The following is a 21,801-nucleotide window of genomic DNA, read 5'->3' on the forward strand; positions in this document are numbered from 1 at the left end:
CCTGGTGTGGGTCCGTCCGCACCGCCAGGATACGCTGGCTCGCAAGGTGGACATGCGACCTCTCAAGCTGGGTACCCTAGCTCGCAAACGAGCGCATACCCACCATCGCCAGGCTTCCCCTCATCACCGCTTCCTGGATCTGGTTTCCCTGCTTCGCCGTCCCAGCCTGGGTTTTCTGCTTCCTCCTCGGCCGGATTCCCCGCTTCACCTAGTTACTCCCAACCTGGCTTCCACGCGTCCCCAAGCTACACCTCTGCGCGCGCGTCATACCCCAAGTTTCTCTCGTTACAGGATACGGTGCTATTGCAGCTGCGATGGGCGTGGCATGGGTTGAGGGATGCGTTCAGGTGGGATCTGGTGTATGGGACGGTCATGAGGTGAGTAGCGATACATAGGGAATACAGTGACTAAATGCCTATCCATCTGTTTCGTTCTTCCTTGCGCCCATTCTGCTTTCTCCACCCATGCCTCGCTGCTTCATGCTCCCTTGTCCCTTGTTCATCATACCTCCTCCCCCCCTCCAGCGACCAAGAAGTCCGCGCGAACATCGTCAAGTCCCTCCTCCTCAACTCTCTGTCCCTTGCCTCGATCTACGGCTTCGACCTTCTACTAGCACCCCTCCTGCACGGACAGACGCGCTGGGTACATCGGAATGTGGGGTGGTTTTATCAGGCTTTGTGGTTGTTGCCGGTGGTTGGGGTGTCGTTTTATTTGAATGTAAGTTGCTCAAGCTATGTTATCCCCAGCTTGCTGGTGTATGTGCATGAGGCTGACGCATTCATACAGAGCACCTGGTGCACCCTCATCGCGAAGCGCACCTTCGCGTTGCAACACGGCTCGCGCGCCGCCGCATCCGCGCAACAGCAGACGTACGCGGGCATGCTCCGTGCCATTGCGACCAGCGCGTACCGTGGAGTTATGGTCCTGACCTCCGTCGCGCTCTCTCTGGCACTAGGAATGGTCCCGAGGGTAGGCCGCCCGCTCGAGTTGGCGTTTTTGTGCTGGGTGGACGCGTGAGTGAGCTCATGTTTGAGTGCGAGGGTTGAATAGCTGATATATGCTTGCTCGCACAGGTACTACTGCTTCGAGTGCGTGCATCGCCAGGTGGGGTAGAAAGCGCGCTGACGGGCGCGTAGGTTTGTGTGGATAGCACGGAACATGGGGCTGGCGAGGCGGGTCCGGTATCTCGAGGAGCGATGGGCGTACTTCTTCGCATTTGGTGCGTCCCGGGCTATTCGAACCGTGCTTCAGCTGACGCTGGCCGAATGAAGGTCTCCCCGCTTCCCTGCTCTGCACATGCGGTACAGGCCTCGCGAATGGTGCAATCTTTGCGCTGGTGTTCCCCATGGTGAGCAAATCGTAATTCTTGACTTCAACTTCCTTATGTTGCCCCAGTATATCATCATGGCGATGCACGCGCGGCCGACGCCGACAGACCCGTACAATCCCGCCGCAGAGGCACGACACCCGTCGCCTTTCGTGCCGATTCGTTTGAGGGTGTTTGCGCCGGTGATGTGGCTGAACGACTGGGTGGTGCGGGTGGTGAGTGTGGGCGGGGGAGGGAAGGTGAAGGGGCACAAGCGGGGCATGAGTGAGGGGGAAACGGAGACGCTGGAGCAGGGAGAGGTGGGCGCGCCGAGTGCGATACCAGGTGTGGGGAGGGGATTCGGTGCGCGGGCGGCGACTAGTAGGGTGCAGTTGGGGAGGAGGAAGGCTGATTAGGGAGGTTGCTGGATTTCCTTCTGACTCTTCGTTACTTCGGATTGGAATATCGATCAGGCGTGTATCTGCAGCCGAGTGTGTGCGATGATGTGTGCTAGCCGTGTTAGCAGGGGGATCCGGGGGGATGTCCATATTGCAGGTATACCATCGATGCTATAGGTAATACAATTAGCGAATATAATGCAACATATAAGTACCAGTGTCCGTCAAGCAAGGATCCATAGCGATAGCTCTCTGTCCCAAAGCCCTGTGTGAATACGATGTGCAGCAGCGCCTAGCGATCACCGGGCGGCATGGGGGAAGAGGCGCTCGTCGACGGTGTCGTCGGCAGCCTCCCAGCGCTCCTTCTCCAGCTCGAGCTCCGCGCGGACGATGGGCTCGCGCACGTCGATCTCGGTCGAGATGACGCCGTCCTGCTTGAGGATGCGCAGCGCGCCGAGGACCCAGGTCTGGCAGTCGAAGTCCGGGTCGTTCTTCACGATGGGCAGCGCGCGCAGGCGGGCATCGAGCGCATCGATGTCGGCGGGGGCGACGTGGGCGATGTAGAGGCCGCCGCGCCAGGCGGGGTCGGACGCGTACTTGCGCGCGGCGCGGGGGACGTAGCCGAAGGAGTCCATGTTGCCGACGATCTCGAAGATGCGCGCGTCGGTGCGGGAGAAGAGCACGGCGAGGCCCCAGTGCTCGGTGCGGCGGACGTGGGAGTCGAGCGCGCGCTGGTAGACGATGAGTGGGTGCGCGGCCGACGGGGGCGACGGCGAGGACGCCATGATCGTGGCCGGAATCAGCTCCGATCGCTTGTCTTGAGCACTGATGGCGCCTGTCCGAATCAGTATCTCGAACCGGCGGGCGTTTATTTGGGATGTCGACGGTGAGCTCAGTCCTCCGCAAATAACTATCTCTCAACGCTCCCAAGGACAGATATAGCGACCGTACGCTCACGCCACCGTATATGCGGTCTACTCACCGGCACCCTTCCCCGTCTTGCCCAACAAAATGCATTCCTCGGTGTCCCCCTCGTCCTCATGTCCCAAGAAGTGACTTTACTCGTTGAGAAGGGTGAGCAGCTATCCTACATCACCCATGCATGGCTAAGTCGCGCAGGCTTCGCCGTACTCGTCGACGACGCCCTCGCACACCGATCCCCCTCCCCCGAAGAGGCAGCACGCTGGGCAGACGCGCAAACTGCAGACATCGAATCTCAGCTCGCAGCCGCCGAAGAGCTCTCGCGCAACCGTCAGACTAACGTCGCAGACAAATCCATGTCCGAAGAGGCCATTCGCAAACGCAAGGAACGCGAGGCGAAGCGCGCAGCGAAGGCACAGCAGTCCGAGGATGCCGCGGTCTTCGTCCCTCCACCAGAAGAGGCGCCGGCGCCATCGGCACAACCCTCACAGGCGTCTATATTCACAATTTCTCTGCCGGCCTCGTCGTCGGGGCTGCTCTGGTATGAGCCGGAGAACAAGACATACACGACGCTTGAGGCCGCACGAGAAGCGGATTTGTGGACGTACCCAGAGACATTGCAAGACCGTGCGCAGTACGGCGTCTTCCGCGATTTATGGGAACAGAGCTATTTCATGGGCATTGGTATCCGCTTCGGTGCGGATTACCTCGTCTATCCAGGTGAGTTTTCTCAAAGCATGACCTTGACACGTCTTACTGAGGTTCGCACAGGCGACCCTCTCCGATATCACTCGCATTTCGCTGCGACCGTCATTGAGTCGCCGGACGCGCCAATGCGTCCGATGGAGATTGTGGCACATGGACGACTGGGTACGGCGACGAAGAAGGCGCATCTTCTATGCAGCTGGGACGACGACAAGCGGACAGTCTCGTATTTGTCTATCGAGTGGGCTGGCTTCGGTTAGGGCAGGTATTGCCTCCTCTGTGAGAAGTTGCCAAACGGTAACTGAGAGCTCTGCTTACTCCGTGATTCTCATGCCTCTGTAATCTTGGTCAGTGCTCTGGCCGCGGTATAGTGATTTCATGACTGATATTCCTTTCAGTTCTTGATTCATGAGAATTCAGAGCGAATCAGGGCGATATGTGAATCGCGAATCAGCCTTGTGTTGTTCGCACTGCCACGCTAATTTCGCGCAAACCCTCGACGGCCCATTCACCTCTTTCAGGCGTCCGTAACATCCGCCTCGAGGCTCTCATGTTGACCTCGAGGCTTCATCTATGCTTCATCCGTTGACCACGAGGCGCGTGAAAGAGCCGATACTTGCCTTTCGCGGATAGCGATGCTGCGGCGACATAGCAAGGCCACCGCCGGCGTCTTCTTTCACACCTGCTATCGTATGCTTCTTTGGCCAGCTGATGACTAATCAATGGCCATGGCGCCAGATATAAACAATGAATCGTAGCCCATGGTTCTCAGTCCAACTTGGCCTTGCAAAGCTCACTGGCCATACCGTCCAGCGCCGTGTCGTCGTCCACGAGGCCCCTTCGATAAATCGCCAGTCACTCACATCCGACATCAGCACCGCGTCTCCGCCTTTGCCACATACCATACCATGACTTGTCACCACCACACCACGGGCTACATGACGCGCACGAACTGCTACAATCAGCCGTGCTGCAATCCGCGAGCAGCAGGGGGGAAGTCTGCGCCTGCGCCTCCGCACTCGAAGTCTGCATCGGCGCCTCAACGAGACTCTAGCCATGGCCATGGCGCAGCCCCACGCACGCCACAAATGCACACCCGCCAGCAATATCAAGTGTGCCCCCGACTGCTCCCAAAGGACGCTCGAGCACTGAGTGCTGAAGAGCTCGCGTCCGTAAATGCGCTCATTGCGTTGTCCAAGTTGCGTCGCTCGTGACGAGTCTTGTGGGAGCACGGAAGCCTCGTGAGGTCCTCGGAAGGGTTGGGTCTGTAGAAACAGCAGTTCTGAGTGCTAGAAGGAGCCTTCTACTATGCCTCTGAGGGTCGGAATATCATCCATGCTGCCCATTTTGGACCCCTCCAAACAAGTTGTAATGTTCTATGGGGTCCCTGCCGCTGTACAAGATTCACGAAGTTGATGAACGGACCGTTGCCACATATTGTATGCTTGTAAATATGCCACCCGTTTGCTGCACCGTATCCATGTAGACACCGGTCTTGCTTTGGCGTATGCTATCTTGTGTGGTCCGGACCTATGTTTGCAAGACCAAGATGATGGTCGCGATTGAGGTTCATGAATGGGCAAGCTATGATGCACTGATCGCGCTGTTCCGAGTCCATATGAACGTAGCTCGAAATAGACAGATTCAGATGTACACTCTATATGTGATCTGTGGTCGGTTCGGTAGAGGGGACACATAACAATACAATGGCATGTACAAGCACAGACAGAATTAGGACAATGTATAGAGTATGCCACTTCGCGATGGCTGGGCACCGCCGGCCTACAGTTCATTCTGCGACAGATTCACTACGTTGTGAGCAAGCCACATCCGCTCCTTCGCCATCTGATTCGCGTTCGGCGCTAATGATTTGAAGGAGTGCAGACAAACGACTCCGCGCCCTCATCCGCGCCGGGCGGATGTCAAGTCGGGGCGAGTCTTCGAGGGCGAGGTGAGCAGATGCGGGTGAAGTTGTACAGGCAAGGCTGACACCGCAGGTGAAGGTGTGCGGGTGTATACGCTGGACGAAGGCGACGACCCGGCCGAGAAGTTTGAGGTGATGTCCATCGACTGGAAGACGGGGACGAGGCGAGCGGCTGGATTCTCATCGATCTCCATGCTTTCGAGTGAGGTCTGTACCCGCTGCATCGTCTGGGCGACTTCGGGCGCAGGGATAGACCCGTACTGGACGGAAACGCCGTGTTGCGCTGCGAAGTCGAGCAAGAGGCGCGCGTCTTCGTAGGTGGGGGCAAGGGTGTTGCCCTGGGAGATATGTCGTTAGATAACTGTTTATAGAGAAGTGAGAAGTGAGCTCACCACGTTCACGCGAGAAGAGCTGTCGTAGGTCATAGCGGGCAAAGCTGGGTGGGCTGGCGGGACGAGAGGAAATGTGCAATTAGTCGAGTAGTGTTGCGGGAGTGGATGAAGTGGAGCACCGAATTGAGCACCTTATATACCCTTGGAGGCGGTTACATGCATCGACAAAAACAATAGCAACAAAGATTGAGCAAGGTCAAAGCATCGTTGGACTTTGCATGAGGCACCGCGCAGAAGCTGTGTCTTCTCAATTGTTGAGTTATGATCAGTTACCCAGAGAGGCCAGCTTCTTGCATGGTGACGAATGACAAACAGTGCCAGTTGCTCGACAAACAGAGATTGCTGGTCATAAACGGGATCATGGCCGCACGGGACAAGACGTACTTCCCACGCTCCTCGTGATGCCTCCTTCCCCTCAGCCTCGCCGACACCCTTACAAAAATGTGTAGAGGTTTGTTCTCGTGAGGTGGATTCAAAGCGACAGTGACATTGTGAGAACTCTCGGCTAATCGCAGGCGCATCCAACGCCAACTACGCGCTCATGCGTTCCTCCCCCGCGCATTGTAACATGAACAGATGTCATAAATCCGAGGTGTAGAAGAGATAGCGCTACAGAACTAAGCGGTGTACTAAGGTAAGATAAATGCGCGCCCGAACGGGCACGCGGGGTATGCGCGGACGCACAAGGGTATTGCGAAGATGCATGGGTACTAATGGGGCACCCATGATGACGGTGGACGAAGGAGCCGTGAGGGAGGTGGACAGTGAACGAGTAGCAAGGCAGCCGTCACGGCTAAGACAGGCTGGGCAACCTGCTAAAAGGGACAGAGAACGAGTGGGACGGATTGCGGGATTCTGCACGCGAGATAAATAACTACACTACGGTGAAAGGGGTGCGCAAGGACGTTGACGCGAGATGCCGAGAGTTGCTTGACCAGGTCACGAAATGGTGCGCGGCTTACCACCGTGGCGGCGGCGCGCGGACGGTATAGCTGAAGAGCCGAGGTTAGCAAGCGGCATCAGCTGAGACGATGGCCGGGATGGCAGATGAGAGAAGTGATAGTTAGGAAGAAGACGCACCCAACGGTCTGCCCTACACCCTTCTCCTTCTCGATGCGGACGTCGAAAATGACGTCTCCAGAGGACCTGTCCCAGTCGATCTCGCAGTAGTTCCGCCGGCCCATGATGTAGCGCTGGCCGCGGCTGCTGCCGTCGGGCTCGCGTTCAAAGAGGGGTACCTGAGAACGTTGAGCATTCGTGAGGGAATACCAAGAGAGAGAAAGCAAACCATAGTCTCGTCTGTCTCGGCATAGTGCAGCGTCTTGTGCGTCTTCGAAGCCAAGGAAGAGACCAGGCGGATGACAGCAGCAGGTCTGCGCTCCGATGTCAACTTACCCATCCACTGTGCTATAGAATACTCACGGAGGCGTATTTACGATGGCACCTGAATCACCGCATCAGCAAACCCCATATCAAGGTCAGAGAGCCAAGCACACTCACTCGACGTCACATTGAGCATGAACTTCGGGTCCGCAAGCGGCGGCAGCGCCTTCGAGTTCTTGCCCTTCAGCGTCTTGAACGCGCCAACGGCCGCGCAGTGCACGTCCCCGGAGACGAACGAAATCCGGACACGCTTCTCGATGGCGATCTTTTGCAGCTGCTCAATGAGCCAGTTGCGCTCTTTCTATTGGGAAGGTGGGTAAATTGTTCACTCGGAGGCACCGAGGCCACTTAGCTGTGCTTACCTTGTGGGAAGTCGCGGTCCAGTGGTCATTCTGGCTAACATCAGCGGACCGAAGGGGGGGATGGCGTCAAAGAATGCATACCAGGTCATCGAGGAGCTCTGCGTCCGCGTTGAACTTGTTCACGAAGCCAGTAAGGCCCATGGAACCGTTCCGTCCCAGGATGGTGAGCGGGTTGTACTTCGACTCGAGGGCGCTCTCCAGGAAGACCATACGCGGGTACGCAATTGGGATGCCTTCGTTTGATGTCAGTACCATCTCCTCGTTTTCATAGAAAAATCTCAGGATACACACCCAATTGCACGATAACATGCTCCGTCGTAGGTGGGATGTTCTGCAGTCTCTCGAACACTTTCGCGTACTCTGTCTGGCTGCATACCCGGTCCTTCTTCCGCTCCGCGCTGCGTAAATTGCCCAGTCAGCCCTGCTTTCACCAGGCCATAGCAATGCACTTACCGGCAATCCAACATAAGAACCTGGATCTGCGGTCCAAGCCAGCTGAGGAAGCTGTGGGAGGGGTACGGGATGTAAGGCCCCTGCTCGCCAAAGATGATGGAGCGGGTAACGTGGGCGCCGGGCCTGTCATCAAGGCCGTCGACTTCGGCTGCAGGGGAGAATAGGCTGGTCAGAGGGAGGTTAGGTGGATGTGTACTCGAGTCAACGTACGATTGATGAACTGCTGGAAGAGGAGGTAGTAGAAGAAGCCGCGGGCGCCGATTCTATACGAGCGGGTCAGCATTGTCGTGCTATCATTGGCAGTCAAGCAATGAAGCGTACGTCTGGAAGACGGGTGCCCTTTGCAGGTCGTCGGGGTAGCTACCAAAGCCGTCGATCTATGAAAGACTGTCAGCCTTCGCCAATTACAACGGTGAGAAAGGACGTACGAGATCTAGAGGAGGGGGAGTGTCGCTTCAGACACTACACAAACTCGTCAACTTTCTTCGTACCGTGATCGTCGCACATGTTCAACATAGGGCTAGCAGACAATTATCAGTTGGCATCGCTATCAGGAAAAAATGAATCTGAGACGCACATCGAGCAATTTGCACGCGCAAAGGCGCCACTACGGAACTGCTGGCAGTAGTGGTTGAAGAAGAAGCGATCAATAGCTTCGCGGATCTCGTCCGTCAGAGGGTACGCCTTGCGCTCTTCGGGCTTTGTCTTGGTGACCCAGTCCTGCAATTCGGGCTCGCGCGTGAGACTGACATAGACGGTGAGCATACTGACAGCAAATCGTGTGAAGGTACACCGACGAATCGCAGTATATCTGATCACCACCACCCATGAGGACGTGGAAGGGCTCTTCATGGTGTTTGTTCAGTAAGTCTACCCAGACTGGGTCGTAGCCTGACTTGAAGCCGGGTCCGCGGAAATCGTCTGGGTTGACACCGGCAGAGAAGCCGTTACACTGTGGCGTACGGTCAGAATTCGGGCTACAGGAAGCGGTCAAGGTACGTACAGAGTAGGCGGCCATGCGCATGTTTTGATTCCGGCCTGGTACATAGAAATGTAACGGCTGCCCACGGTTGATGGTGTATGTGATCACCATCTGGTGGTCGCTGAGAGGAACATGAAGCATAAACCGCCAGAACGTGAATGTCCTGCAGGAGCGTAAGCGAGGTTTACGAATATCCTGGATGACTCCACGTACCCGCCGTCGCTACCATGTACGTGGATTTCCTGACCTGCTGATTCCTGGACTATTTTCGAGGAATAGCCGTGACCGTTCTCAGGCAGACCGCTGGCTGTCCGGGTCGGTATGGAGGCAGAATGAGGATCGGCAGGATGGGGTCCCAGGTCGAGTGACAGGTTGGCACCTCCCCTGTGGTGCTTCCTACGTGGTGAGGCAGGTGCAATCACTTCGGGATCCCATTCGTATGTCAGGATTGGGTACGGCTCATATATTGAGCCAGAGTCAGCGGCTATAGGTGCGAAAGGTCAAAAGATAGATTCTGCGAATAGCACGGCTGTTACGCACTGACTATCATCGCGGCACCATGCCATACCCCATCCGCGTCGACGGTGTCGTATCTGTCGCGAAATGAACATGACGACAGGCGCGTCTGCGATCTGCCTACCTCAGCAAGGGTCCCACCATGAACTGTGGTGCGCGTCAGACAGAGGGGGGCTCGTTGAGACATGCGCACGTACCTGCAGGTGCGGTTCCATGCGCGCGACACGGAGGACCTTGGACCGTTCAACTGCCGACATGTGCGTGAGCTGGCTAGACGCAATCGATGTCTGCGTCCTGCTGTCGCTCGCGGCGCGCTGCCTGTACGCGTCCTTAGCGGGGACAGGGGGACCGGCAGGTACGTGGGGGTGGAATCCGCCGATGAAGCTCTCGTCCATGGGCGTGATCTGCTCGACGGGCGTGAAGCGGCCGTCCAACCCGCGCTGCGTCTGGCGCAAGTACTCGTCTTGCTGCAATGCGCGTCAGAGCGTGTACTGGGGAGGAGGGGGACAATGCTTCGCACCTTAGCGGCGCGCCGCCGCGCATGGAACCCTGGGTCATCCATCTCTGGGGGTGTCTCGCGTCAACGGGGGCTTGCGGTGGTGAAAGGTCAAGTTAAAGAGCGGAAAGCAGGTTGAGCACGGCTGTCGCTGCCTGGCGCTGCCCAAAGCGTGATGGGAGAAGCAAGAAAATAGGTCGCTCGTCGAAACTCGACGCTCGCCGCGGTGGAACCCCGATTTCATAATTCGTCGCTCTCGTCGCTCGGTCCGCGTTCCGGCCCGAAGTCGAACTTGTCGCCGTCATCCGCGCGCGTCCATTGTCCGTCGGACATCTATTGAGCGCAACAGGCATTCTGAAAGCCCCGGACGCTGCCCAGAGGCCCGAGCGGCACTTCGCTACATCGATAGCGTCAATCGTCAGCTCTATCTACCCCCTTGGCATCCTCGTGCGACACCCCAAACTTACAGCTTACCACCCACTTCTGACGAGGCGACCCGCCCCATGAGCTGCCTTGCGCGCCCGCGCCCAACCAAAACTCGGCTTTATGAACAATATGTTTTCCACTATCCAACGTAAACGGACCCAATCCTCTCAAATATACCCGACCACGCTTCGAAATCTAGCCCGCGTGCTCCACAATCGAGCTCACCAGTTTGCCGCCCTGCACGACCGTCTTGAGCATCTCCGGCACGGGCTGCTCCTCGAACACGCCCTCCTCCTCGCCCTCGACGGGCAGGCTGACGTTGATGCTGCTGCACTTCGCCGTCGTGATCTCGACTGCGAGCGAGTCCTTCGAGAGGTAGATCTGCCCCACGTCCGTCGAGTCGAGCTGGATCGTCGGGCAGACGCCGGTGATCTGGATGGCGAAGTTGGGGGATTTGGTGACCGAGATGGAGGATACGACAGAGTCAACGAGGATCGAGGTCTTTTCGCAGTTGACTGAAAGGTGAGGTGAGCGAGGTGACGATGAGTCAAGGGGAAGCGTACCTAGTGATACGGCGTTGACCTTGCCCTTAATGACGATAGTGGACTTTTTGCAGTTGAAGAGGTTGACCGTCTGGTTCATCTGCACGTCCTCCAAAGTGAGGGCCGGCTCGTTTTCTTGGTATTCCTATGACCCTATGAGGAAGCACTCATACTCTCGCAATCATTCCACATACCACATTCCAAGCCTTGCCCTCCAGCGCCAGCTTAGCCGGCTTCTTCCCCATCAGCGCTTGAGGCTTCGTCGGTCTCAATGGCTTCTTCGCAGCTTCTCGTGAAAACAAAACGCGTCAGCCTTCGAAGCCCTACACCTCGCATCCAAACACTCACTCGGCGGCGACGTCGTACCCACGGAGCTCGGCACCGTGCTGCCAGCGCGCAACGCGGGGTTCTTGTGCGTCATCTCGCTCTTGTCGACCTTGCGCAGGCCCTTAGTGACCTCCTCGCCGCGGTTGAGTTCGGCGAAGACGGCAGCAGCTCCGGCGGCGGGGGCTGCGCTGGTGGCGGCGGGCGCGGGAGGAGCGGCGGGAGGAGGGGGAGGGGGAGGTGGCGGAGGTGGGGCGCCACCGGCTGCTGGGGCGGGAGCTGCGGGGGAGGAGGCGGCGTATTTGTCAATCGTAATGCCCTGAAGGCGAATTTAACGTCTCATGGTGTAGGTTGAGAGGGAGAGCGCACCTTGGGATTCCAGGCAAGGCCCGTAGTGTGGTATTCCATCACATATTTGCGCAATTCATCCAGTATTCCTGTAAATCCGCGGACCCAGTCGACGTGCTTGGGGTCCCTTTCGACCTTGTCAGCAAGCTTATCCCATTTGCGCGCTCCAAACACTCACTTATCCTTGAACTCCTTCATAATCCTGTTCCCATAGTACGCCACGCTGTCCTTGATCTCCCCAACGTACGGCCCGGGCTTGACCTGTCTCGCGCATCAGTTACCTGCCCTCATCTCCCTCCCATCACGCGATTGAATGCCCGACTCACCTGCACGACCCACCCGATACACGGCGCGCCCTCGGCGAGCACGGTGAGGTGGTTGAGCCAGTCGCGCTCCTTGCGGTTCGCCTCCTTGCAGCGCTGCACGGCCTCGATGTCCTTCTGGAGCGGGATGAGGAGCTGCTCGATCGCCTTCGCGTCGGGCTTCTGGCACGCGCCGGCTTTGAGGAGCAGCCCGCGGAGGTCGGTGAATTGCTTCTCGACGAGGGTGACCTGGGGTGGGGATGGCGATGGACGAGTTGGGTTGGGAGACGGATGGTGGATGGACAGATGGCAGGATGGATGGATGGAAAGGAGCGCGCGATGGATCACTGATCAGCTTGGGCGTTTGCTGGAAGCGACAGAGGTACACGCACCGCCTCGACGACCGCCGGCGCGGCGAAGGATTTCGTGAGCTCGACGAAAGGCTTGATCTTGCCCTGGAGGATCAGCTCGTCGTATGCAGTGACGCTCTTGGGGTCCTCAGCCGGTGCAGCAGGCGCGGCAGCTCCCTTCGCCGCAGTGTGCGTAGGCCCCGCCGTCGGAAGTGCAGATCCATCGAGGTCCGCGGCGCTGAGGGGCGCTACCGGCGCGCCCTGTGCCGCCGCGATGTCCTCCAAGCGCGAGGTCGCGGCTTCGAGCCTTTATATTGTCGTGAGGGGAAGGAGCAAGTGAGCATAGACAACGGTCGTACCGCTTGATGATAGTGGCGAGCGAGTTGAGTCCTCCGGACATGGTTTGGGAGGGAGGGATGGGTTGTCGTCGGCGATGCGCGTCGCGGCCGTCGCGATTCGAGATCGTCAGGGGCGTGGGAAGTGCATCTGGTCCCGTGCGAACATGGGTCCCGGTGGGTCCGTTTTATGGCCAAGACGCTTATGAATGGTGTGCCTCTTCCTACTGTCCTCTCCCTCTCCCTCTAATATGTACCTCAATCCGATAAATTATGGAGTCAGAAGCCTCACAAATGCGTGCGATGACCATTCAGCCGGAATTTCTTGCTGTGACGCGTGACCAGCGCACCGGAGTTTGCCGATAGAAGGTCTGACAACCGCGAGCTCTCATCTGCCCCAGCCATCCTATTCGCACTTCGGTACTCGACGTCTACTTCACTCTATCTTGGATCACCGAAGGATACTCTAGGGCAATCCAACATTTTGCTTCCCATCAAAGCCTGACATCGGGCCCTGCATGTCTGTTCAATATCTACGTCCTCCCCCTACGACGCCAGAAGTGGTTTATACCAGTATGCAGGCGGAGGATTGCTGTATTTCGTGCTTTATTCATCCTCTGACTGAATTTTTACCCAAGGCCACTACTGCGAGGAGAACATCTATCTGCTACTTCAGGCTCTCGCCAAAAACTCTTCCGTCATAGAGATCTGGGATCTAAATGCCGTCTTCATCTCAAATCATGGCAAAAGTGCTCGTACATATTCTACGCCGGAGATATGTATTGGGGACTGACACTGGGCTTTCGTCCACGTAGGTGGCCCTCTGGAATCAGAAGCTGGCACCTGAAGACGACATCATGCCCGTGGTATGGGATTACCATGTTGTCGCTCTCCTTTTGCCGCGGAAGGACCCAGCAAGAACGTCAACCGGAGAAGTGCAGGAACAGCACAGCGAAGTCACTGTGCAAGCCTGGATATATGACTTCGACAGTCGCATCCCGACGCCTGTGCTGCTGGAAGGTAGGCATTCGAGGATCGTATCCGGGTCTATAGTCACGGCTGGCATAGAATATCTTTCGGGGACCTTTAATGAGGGCGTTCCTGAGCAGTTCCAGAGGTATGCACTGTGGCGAGCCGGATCGCGAGATTCCCTAACTTTCTCAGCCTCTTTCGCATTGTGCCTGTGCGCGACCTCTCCGACCACTTCGCTTCTGACCGAAGCCATATGGTAATTCTTCGATGGATGATCTGTATTGCACTTGCTCATGATTCCTGTCAGCTTTCGAGCGAAGTACCTCAGGATCAGGTGTACGTGAAGCCGCCCCCCGCTCATGCGCCGATTCGAGGGCCGAAAGCGCAGCATAGCACGAACCTTATGGAGGGCTTTGTCAACATGCGTGCCAGTGAGGGGTTTGGGCGCATGGTCAGTCTTGGGGAGCTGTGGGAGATGTGCTAGAGTAGATGATGTGAGGCTGGGTGTCCGTGTTTGGCGCTGTTTCCGGATCCGTCAAGCACATACGAAATCCGGGCGATCGCCTGTTTCTCCGTTCGACCGTCGGCGGTCAGTGTCGCGCCGCGTCTTTCGTTTTTCGTTCTCCTCCTCCTCCCCACTATCCGGAGTTTCTGCTCGCTGTCTTCTTGTTTATAATTCTACACTGCCCGTCCGGTCCGCGACCAGCGCACCATCAGTATCTAATCCAACTCGTGTTACACACGTTGCCCTCACCTTCCTTGTCCGTCCTGCTTCGTGCCCCACCCTGAATACGCCCTGACCATCGCCGCCAGTGCCCAACAATAACGTGTCTGGCCCCGCGTATCACCCATGCATCGCTTCAGGCAAGTCCTCATGCCGCGCACCGAACTCCTCCCGGACTCGCATCGCGCGCTAGCGCTCGCCACACTCCTGCGCGCCCGCCCCTGCCCCTCTGATTAGATTAAGTCGCACCGCGTCCCTAACACGATTCCCCACAGGAAACGGTCCGACGCGAAGCGTCAGCAAGTCAGTCTGGAGGTCCATCTCGCCCAGATTCGCGAGCAGCACGACGGGCGCCTCAGCCCGGGCGCGCTCCCCCAGCTGCCGCAATTGCCCCCGGAGAGTGACTTCCGCACGTCGTTGATACTTCCAGAGTGCGTCTGCTGCGCCGTTTTGTGTATACCGGGGCTAACAGTACCTTCCATTCCGCCCTTCGCACACCATGTATAATAGTCTCTCACGGCGCTTCACCCTCCTGCGCGAGTCCATCGACGCCGAGGAGCTGCGGTCACGGTTCGCGGAGCAGCGCGCGCGCAACGCGGAATTCCAGGTCTCCCCGGAAGAGGAGGACATGATCTTGGAGACGCTGGGTCGGATACGCTCGCCCAAGCGGAAGACGAATCAGGGCTCTAACGACCACGACATGTCCACGTCTATGTCCATGAGTGACGACGGCCGCTTCTCCCAGTTCTCGGGCTTCACCCCCTCCATTACGTCCACGCCCCAGAAGGTCCCTTCCAGCTCGACACTAGGATCAGAATTCTCAAATAATGCGGAACAAGGCTCGGCCCTCAGCAACGGCACACACTCCTCACCCAGCACGCCTCGATCGGTCAAGCGCTACAGCAACAATTTCTTCGGCTCGAACAAGTTCAAGGACTATTCCTACATCCGGGAGACGCAGCGAGCACGCCTTAATTCGCAGGATAGCTCGACGAGTGCCCGTCGACCCAACCGTACCGGTCAAACCCTTACTGTCACTCGAGATGAAGACCCATTTCTGGCAGGCCCACGGTCGGCGCCTCCCTATACCTCTACGCAGTATGATCAACCTACGAAGGCTACCCTACGGCTTGGCAAGCGCGCATCTATCGCACTCCAAGCGGTCATCAAGGAGATTGAGGAGGAGGGCGGCCTGGAGGACGAAGACTTGACGTCGAACGGCCGCGAGGGCGACCGTGGGGACGAAGAAGACCACGGTTACGAGATGGAGGTGCACATTCGCGATGAACTGGACGGTCACGTGGTGCTGGGGGAAGAAGCCATGGGCAACGCGGAGGCGTCTTCGCGCCAGGCTGCAAGCGAGGCAGAGGACGGCGACGAGATTGTGATTATGCCCCGGGTTAAGATGAATGTGCGTGTCTGTTCGTCTTTACATCCGCTGCGTATGGCGACGGAAGCAAAATTCCGTAATTGCCATGCCATTGTTTCCCCTTTCGATAATCCCCTTGTACTTCTATTATTGGTTGCCATGCTTGTGCCATGGTTCAAATTGCGGCGCCTGTCTTCCCCCACTTCACGCCCCTCTTCTGTAGCCGCTGGTCTCGGCTTCTGTGCTCCTCTTCATTTACTGCCTCGCGTCGTGACCACCTCGATCACATCTAGCCGGCTATCTCTCATCTCGTGAAAGTTTGCTCACCCGACCACACAGCCTTCCCAAGAACAGTCACCAGCATCGTCAGACACGGAAGAGGACCGCAGAATGAGCGTACCCATCCCTATGGCTATCCTTCCCGACGTCGGCGACACAAATGATCATTCCACGGAGTCCATTGCCATCGCGGACGTCCCGCCGCAAGCGCAACACCCCACCACGGCCCGTGCGTCGCCTATCCCGTCTCAAGTGACCCCCGGCTATATTCCTGGCATGCCGCGCCCAATGACGCCCCGGGATGACTTCGACGAACGCTCACATTCGACGACGCCCCGGGCAACCTCTCCCTCCCACGCACACACTCATTCATCGTCGTTCAGCATGACATCGCCGACGTCATCATTTGCGGCGGGAGGGCAGAGTGCGTTCAATATGTCTTCGTCCTTCAACGGCTCGAGCAGCCTCGCGACGAGTCTGCTACGCCGCGAAATGTCCAGCCGTGGCTCCAACACGTCGCGGTCTGGCTCGCCGATGTTCCAGCGCGGGAATGAAGGGCAAGAAAATGGGACGCAGCACTCTGCGAGCCCGAGCTACTCCTCGACGTACTCCACGACGAGCTGGCGGCGACCCGCTTCACCATTGTCCGCCCAGGCATTCCAACCTTTCAGCACGGCAGTCTCCGCGCCCGATCTCTCGAGAACACCCCGTCCTTCCGATGAGCCATCTCCTCCACGGCAAAGCACCAACTCCTCCCGCCCAGGCACCCCTTCCTCCTTCTCGCACAATGCAAAGAACGTCTGGGCGCATCACCGCGACGCGAGCTGGACGACGAGCGAAGAGGCCCACGCGCAGCAAAATGGTTCCGCGGGTGATCACAACCCATCGGCTTCGACCCGATCACTCCGATCACCCGCCTTGCCCGACTCGCCTCTCATCGAAGCCATCCACTCCTTGCACGCCGTCACCCAAAGCATGGGAAGTGCGTCGGGGCCGCTCGACTCGCGGCCAATGTCGCCCATGAGCCTCGGCGGCGGTGCCCCGGCGCACTCACCCAGTGCCTCGCTCGCCTTTGACTCGCCGTCCAAACGGTCCTCGCGCCAGAATCACCCGAACAATCCGTATGCGAATGGTTTCTTCTCGCCGATCGCTGGATCGTCGCGGTCGTCGCTCGAATCCTCCGGCTCGAGCTATCACTCGTCGGAGTGCGATGGGAGGGACAGGGTGTGGGAGGTCTTTGGGGATGCGGACGAGGCGCGCGAGCCAAAGTGGCACGACCTGCCTCCACCGACGGGAGCCGACTCGGAGAACGACGAGGCGGTCATCAAGCGTACTGCTGGGCTGACAAAGTCGGACTTGGCGAAGATTCAGGAGAAGCTGGTGGATGCGTCTATCGTTAGGCAAGCGAGCGTACCGGACCACAGGGAGCGCGCAGCGTCACTCAGGAGAAGGAGACCATCTACGTCCCAGTCGAACTACTCGTACAAGGACATAACTCGGGTGCGTGCTGATCACTACCTCATCAGCACTGACTAACGTGTTCTTGCAGGCCGCGGCATCTTCAAGTCCACCTCAGTCTCCCACCATCGCTGCTCAACGTCCCAGTGACGATGGCCCTGACTATGAAGCCAACGCTCGCGCTAACGCTCTGCTCAACTCGGTCGTCGACAGCATCAGGACCACAGGACCCATGTCACCCCCACCATCCTCTCCTCCGCCGGCCCCGCCTGCTACTCCTGCAGCACCAGCGATGCCGTCAAACGCACCGCGTAAAGAAGCCCCTCCTTCCTTAACAATACCCTCCATCGGCAACTCGCGCGACGTCTCCCCTGCCACCCGTCGCAACCGCGACCTTGCTCAGCTCATCTTTGGCGAGGGCGAAGGGCCTGCTGAGCAGGATACATCCCAGCAGATCACTATACCTCCTCAGCCTCAGCAGAGCGAGACGAGCCCCGTCGCGGAGACGCCGGCTACCTTCCCGATGCTGTCGCCGAAGGAACACCCACCTACGACGCCGCTTACTGCTGGTGGTCCGTACAGACTCAGGAACCCGTCTACTCCTCGCATACCTCGGACGCCCGAAGAGGAGGCAGAGCTCACTCGCGAGGTGCAGCGCCGAGCAGATGCGGCCACGGCTGCTTTGCGCAAATCGCCGTCTGCCACGAACCTGAACGAAAACGTGCAGAATGCTCCTCCGGCTGGGCAGGCATCGCGCAAGCGGATCAGCCCTCACCAGATCTCTACGCCAAAGCTCGTGTCGGCTTCCACGAGCGTGGATGCGATTGCACTTCAGCCTGCAGGGAATCAGGGAAGCACGTCAAAGTTTGGATCGAGGCTCAAGAGGTTGCGCGGTACCTTGCGAGGCAAAACTCATGCCGTTCCGACTGGCGAAGAGGTTACACCCTTCACCTTGGGGGCTCCCTCCGTGCCATCACCTACCCCGCCACCTCCGACATTCCGCGTGGACCCGTCGCCACCTCAGTCGCAGGTGCATACGCCGTCAGAAAGCACGCATGAGATTCCGACTGGCGCGACTGGACTTTCGAAGTCGTCGTCAGGTCGCGGATCTGGCTTCAAGGGTTTGTTTATGTCTCGTCTCAGGAGCAAGTCGCGCGCTGGAGAGCTCACACCCGAGCTAGAGCGCAAGGAACCTCAACAAGCGACAGGTGGTCACACCGCGACCGCATCCATGTCTGCGATGTCTGCCTTGTACTTTGGTGACAACCGTGAACGGGAGAACACGTACAGCCAGCCCATGCTTAGCGCGCCGCTGCTTTCGAGACCATACGCCGCCGAACAGGAGAATGGTCCTCCGTCGTCGAACGAGCCATCGTCCTCTGAGCCTGACCAGGATGGGCGTGGGTCGGATGCCCAGGCACTGAGGCAACTCTTCGATGCGGCATCCAACCTGGGGCTTGACCCCGACGCTCTGGGCGAGTTGTTGAAGCGATCTGGCTCAACCTCGACAAAGGCACCGTCCAAGTGGGGGTCGATGTCGCGCAGCAACTCCGTATCGACGACTGCGTACGAGTCGAGGCCGAGCACGACGATAGAATCTCGCTCCATCCCAGAGATTGCACGGGACTCGCCTCTGCCCGAGGAGCCGCCATCTATGTCCTCGATGCCAGAGCCAAGTATGCGCCGGAGTGCGTCGCGCAAGCGGGGCCAGCCTCGTCCGAGCGGCGAAGAGCGCAAGAGTGTCGTGCGACGCACCATTTTCTTCCCATCCAACACGCGTATGTCGAACTTCGATCCGATGTCGCTCTTGAAGGCGCCGACGCCGAAAGGCCGCAAGCGTGCGAGTACGTCGTCGGTTCTGTCGACGCGCTCTGTGCAGGATCGTGCGCCGACGCCGCCGCCTGCGCGAGCATCTATGGGAGGACGCCACAACTCTGTGGACGTGCCGCCTCCCGTACCGACGATCCCCTCATCTCTGTCGTCGCCGGCGCAGGATAGCTTCATCCTCCCGGTTCCTCCTCCTCGGCCGAGTATGTCGGCTGACAATTCCAACTCGGAAGGATACGACTCATTGTAAGTTATCTTTCTCTGCTTTACCAGACTTTGCTAACGAGATTTCAAGCTACGATATGTACTCGAGCGAGCAGCAACGCCGCGGACCATCCCTTGATTCTGCTACCGGCCCTGCTGTTGAGGTGGTTGAGTTTGCAGACGGCGAGATGATTTGGAACATCGTTGACGGTCTTCGTGACGATGATCGCGACTCCACTTACAATGTTCGCGCCAGCTTCGCCTCCGAATACTCCGTCGGCGGCGATAGCATGCAGGTCACATTCAAGGACCGCTCGCAAGGCGGCAAGCGCCTGTCCCTGAGGAACAGCACCTTCGGCTCCTCCCTAAAGCCCCCTTCCGCGCCCGCGGGCTCCGCGAGCCGCCCGGAGACCAAGGTACGCCGACTCTGCGGCACCGAGGACCCGCTAGCTCACCCTTACGAACAGGTCTTTTACTCTTCGACCGCGCAGATTGGCCGCCTGATCGAGCAGCTGGCCAACTCCGGCTCCGAGGCAGGGGCTTTCAACTTCAGGCAAAATCCGAACTCGCAGTCGCAGTCTTCGTCGTTCGTGTCCTCTACTGATTCCAACTGGACGGTCGAGGATCGTCTTGAACATATGATTTCGTCGATGAGGCCTGTCTAAACAGGGTCATCGAGCCGTCTTTCCTCTCATACTCTCTCATCTATGGACTCTTAACTAGGTCCAGTCACCATATATCTGCCGCACCCCTATGATATCCATCCTCCTTGTTTTGCCTTTCCTGTTGGTATCTGCAATGTGTCAACCGCGTTTAACAGCTCCGAACCTCGTCGTCGCTGATCCTCGTTCTCTCCGTTCGTTGTCCGTAACATAAGTACTTGCGCTACATAATGCTTGTAAAGATACACTGCTTCTCATGGTACTACTTAGTGCACCGTTTTCAGAGTCCTGCGTTTCGCAATTATACATGTTGAAACGACGTCGAGGTGCCGAATGCATGTGTATCTATCCAGCGGTTCAGGCAGAGAGTGACAATGACCTCCGTGAGGAAGGCGTCATGGTCGAACAGATACTCAAGCAGTCCGTGTGAAGGCCCGACGCTGGTGGTCACTACGAGGCGCCGGTAGCTTGCAATCAGAGATGTTCCCGCGTAGAGCTTGAAAGCGCGTCAATCGCAAGAAGAAACAAACAAGCTCATGCCACTCACGTCGTACGTCGAATTGTCTTGGCCGGACCGCCGCCACTCGCACTTCTTTCCCGTCATCGAGAGGAAGGACCGGGCGCTATGAAGCTGGAAATTAGGTCTCGAGTAGGATGTGAGAGCATGGAACGAGACGTGCCTGCTGGAAGATCCCGGCGCGAGAAGCTGGGAGACGTACAGGTGGCGCGCGCCGATTGTAACGCGGCCTGACCAGTAGTCGCCTGGGCTCCAGTCAATTGTGGCGACGATGTCGCGGTTGTCTTTCTGCAGCTGGAGAAGCGTCAGAAGGGAGAAATAGTCGAACAATGAAAAAGATGGCGAGAGAAGTCGAATAATAGAGGGATCGACGTACCATTGTTCTGAGGCCCGACGAGCCATAGTGTGTGGTATCAAAGCAGTAAAGGTGCGGCTTGCTGTCCTCGCCGATGACAACACACGACCGCGGGTCGTCCGTGCCCGTATAGAACAGGTTGTGCCATTGTGCCTGCTGAGGGGCTCGCGGGATCGTCCAGTTCTGCTGCCGCGCCGGTATAGGTTGAGCCTGCGCGCGCATAGTAGGCTGAGCTTGCGTCCGCATGGTAGGTTGAGCTTGCGCTCGAACAGAAGGCTGAGCCTGCATCCGCATAGTAGGTTGAGCTTGCCATGTCCCACTCGCCATCCTCGACGTTGCTTAGTCTGGAGATGAAGATGAAGATGCAATGGCCGTATACCCAACTAGCCCGCCGCTTACCTCTTATACGCGCGCGCACGATAGCCACGCGCGTAGTGCGCCTCTGCCTTCCTATCTTCGAGCGCGTCGGACCTGCCTTCGAGTGCGTCAGAGGGAGCATGAGGGCGCATTCAGATGCTGGCACGCAGAGCCGCGCCGTGCCCAGCGGAGAGGCAGCCCACGCGCATCAATGGGTACCACCGTGCCGCGCACGTACCGACGGGTGCCGCGCACGTATCACTGGGTGCCGTGCACGAGTAGCCATGGATGCCGTGCACGTACCGAGGGGTGCGCGGCGTAGCAATGGGTGCTATCCAGAGAGCTGCCCACGCGCATCACTCGGTTGACATAAACTGTCAGGTCGTCCTCGCGTAGCGGCAGTTTCTCTTGCGTGATGGCGGGGAGACTGCCGGGTGCGCGTCTTTAGAGCTGGCCGCTTTAATGACGATAGACGCTGAATATGACGATGTTGGGTGCATGCTACTGACCATGAGTGCATGATACTGTTGGGGGCTATAGGATCGATTGGTCAGTGGCAGGGTCAGGGAGGACATGTGCGAGAGTCTATGAGGGACATGTGCGAGAGCCTGC

At 58.1% G+C, this 21,801-nt stretch overlaps 11 protein-coding genes across 11 annotated transcripts; 5 read left to right on the plus strand and 6 right to left on the minus strand.

Moving 5' to 3' along the window:
- Nucleotides 1-195: 195 nt before the first annotated feature.
- Nucleotides 196-1,722, plus strand: SCHCODRAFT_02453309 (uncharacterized protein; the record flags this gene model as incomplete). Its single annotated transcript, XM_050342567.1, has 7 exons — nt 196-377; nt 525-717; nt 787-1,013; nt 1,074-1,088; nt 1,137-1,219; nt 1,272-1,348; nt 1,396-1,722. Coding segments are annotated over 7 exons (1,104 nt in total), but the record flags the coding sequence as incomplete, so codon positions are not given.
- Nucleotides 1,723-2,003: 281 nt separating this feature from the next.
- SCHCODRAFT_02484843 (uncharacterized protein) lies at nt 2,004-2,489 on the minus strand (the record flags this gene model as incomplete). Its single annotated transcript, XM_003035103.1, has 1 exon — nt 2,004-2,489. One exon carries the CDS (start codon nt 2,487-2,489, stop codon nt 2,004-2,006), a length of 486 nt encoding a protein of 161 aa, XP_003035149.1.
- Nucleotides 2,401-3,866, plus strand: SCHCODRAFT_02022630 (tRNA-intron endonuclease catalytic domain-like protein). The gene is made up of 5 exons (XM_003035930.2): nt 2,401-2,590; nt 2,641-2,778; nt 2,824-3,345; nt 3,397-3,677; nt 3,729-3,866. The coding sequence occupies exons 1-4, from the start codon at nt 2,533-2,535 to the stop codon at nt 3,588-3,590; spliced, it is 912 nt and encodes a 303-aa protein (XP_003035976.1). The 5' UTR covers nt 2,401-2,532; the 3' UTR covers nt 3,591-3,677; nt 3,729-3,866.
- Nucleotides 3,867-4,032: 166 nt separating this feature from the next.
- SCHCODRAFT_01270431 (uncharacterized protein) lies at nt 4,033-4,675 on the plus strand. Its single transcript, XM_050341359.1, has one exon. It carries the CDS (start codon nt 4,092-4,094, stop codon nt 4,542-4,544), a length of 453 nt encoding a protein of 150 aa, XP_050202883.1. The 5' UTR covers nt 4,033-4,091; the 3' UTR covers nt 4,545-4,675.
- SCHCODRAFT_02022632 (uncharacterized protein) lies at nt 4,626-5,256 on the minus strand. The gene has a single exon (XM_050341553.1). The coding sequence runs from the start codon at nt 5,121-5,123 to the stop codon at nt 4,707-4,709; it is 417 nt and encodes a 138-aa protein (XP_050202884.1). The 5' UTR covers nt 5,124-5,256; the 3' UTR covers nt 4,626-4,706.
- Nucleotides 4,923-6,010, minus strand: SCHCODRAFT_02525046 (uncharacterized protein). Its single transcript, XM_003035102.3, has 2 exons — nt 5,647-6,010; nt 4,923-5,592 (listed from the first exon to the last, which is right to left on the minus strand). Exons 1-2 carry the CDS (start codon nt 5,677-5,679, stop codon nt 5,233-5,235), a joined length of 393 nt encoding a protein of 130 aa, XP_003035148.1. The 5' UTR covers nt 5,680-6,010; the 3' UTR covers nt 4,923-5,232.
- Nucleotides 6,011-6,113: 103 nt separating this feature from the next.
- On the minus strand, nt 6,114-10,062 carry SCHCODRAFT_02606376 (uncharacterized protein). The gene is made up of 22 exons (XM_050344210.1): nt 9,863-10,062; nt 9,540-9,809; nt 9,467-9,489; nt 9,367-9,419; nt 9,040-9,310; nt 8,848-8,989; nt 8,642-8,796; nt 8,422-8,589; nt 8,336-8,364; nt 8,273-8,277; nt 8,166-8,221; nt 8,055-8,107; nt 7,845-7,992; nt 7,683-7,789; nt 7,473-7,624; nt 7,392-7,421; nt 7,147-7,330; nt 7,069-7,090; nt 6,935-7,019; nt 6,727-6,884; nt 6,321-6,638; nt 6,114-6,293 (listed from the first exon to the last, which is right to left on the minus strand). Exons 1-21 carry the CDS (start codon nt 9,902-9,904, stop codon nt 6,605-6,607), a joined length of 2,187 nt encoding a protein of 728 aa, XP_050202885.1. The 5' UTR covers nt 9,905-10,062; the 3' UTR covers nt 6,114-6,293; nt 6,321-6,604.
- A 314-nt stretch (nt 10,063-10,376) lies between these two features.
- SCHCODRAFT_02606379 (uncharacterized protein) lies at nt 10,377-12,545 on the minus strand. Its single transcript, XM_003035100.2, has 9 exons — nt 12,490-12,545; nt 12,173-12,437; nt 11,805-12,029; nt 11,657-11,739; nt 11,500-11,605; nt 11,155-11,449; nt 11,001-11,092; nt 10,828-10,951; nt 10,377-10,779 (listed from the first exon to the last, which is right to left on the minus strand). Exons 1-9 carry the CDS (start codon nt 12,528-12,530, stop codon nt 10,460-10,462), a joined length of 1,551 nt encoding a protein of 516 aa, XP_003035146.1. The 5' UTR covers nt 12,531-12,545; the 3' UTR covers nt 10,377-10,459.
- A 307-nt stretch (nt 12,546-12,852) lies between these two features.
- Nucleotides 12,853-14,078, plus strand: SCHCODRAFT_01270368 (uncharacterized protein). Its single transcript, XM_050341358.1, has 6 exons — nt 12,853-13,038; nt 13,104-13,216; nt 13,281-13,485; nt 13,534-13,582; nt 13,630-13,693; nt 13,745-14,078. Exons 1-6 carry the CDS (start codon nt 12,984-12,986, stop codon nt 13,919-13,921), a joined length of 663 nt encoding a protein of 220 aa, XP_050202886.1. The 5' UTR covers nt 12,853-12,983; the 3' UTR covers nt 13,922-14,078.
- On the plus strand, nt 14,025-20,442 carry SCHCODRAFT_02606387 (uncharacterized protein). Its single transcript, XM_050344211.1, has 8 exons — nt 14,025-14,198; nt 14,251-14,301; nt 14,437-14,592; nt 14,672-15,572; nt 15,870-17,309; nt 17,359-19,340; nt 19,390-19,714; nt 19,766-20,442. The coding sequence occupies exons 2-8, from the start codon at nt 14,288-14,290 to the stop codon at nt 19,961-19,963; spliced, it is 5,016 nt and encodes a 1,671-aa protein (XP_050202887.1). The 5' UTR covers nt 14,025-14,198; nt 14,251-14,287; the 3' UTR covers nt 19,964-20,442.
- Nucleotides 20,262-21,054, minus strand: SCHCODRAFT_02483876 (uncharacterized protein; the record flags this gene model as incomplete). The annotated part of the gene is made up of 4 exons (XM_003035099.1): nt 20,262-20,456; nt 20,508-20,583; nt 20,632-20,771; nt 20,854-21,054. 4 exons carry the CDS (start codon nt 21,052-21,054, stop codon nt 20,262-20,264), a joined length of 612 nt encoding a protein of 203 aa, XP_003035145.1.
- Nucleotides 21,055-21,801: the final 747 nt, after the last annotated feature.

This window comes from Schizophyllum commune (assembly GCF_000143185.2).
Source record: "Schizophyllum commune H4-8 unplaced genomic scaffold SCHCOscaffold_1, whole genome shotgun sequence".
Classification (NCBI taxonomy): domain Eukaryota; kingdom Fungi; phylum Basidiomycota; class Agaricomycetes; order Agaricales; family Schizophyllaceae; genus Schizophyllum; species Schizophyllum commune.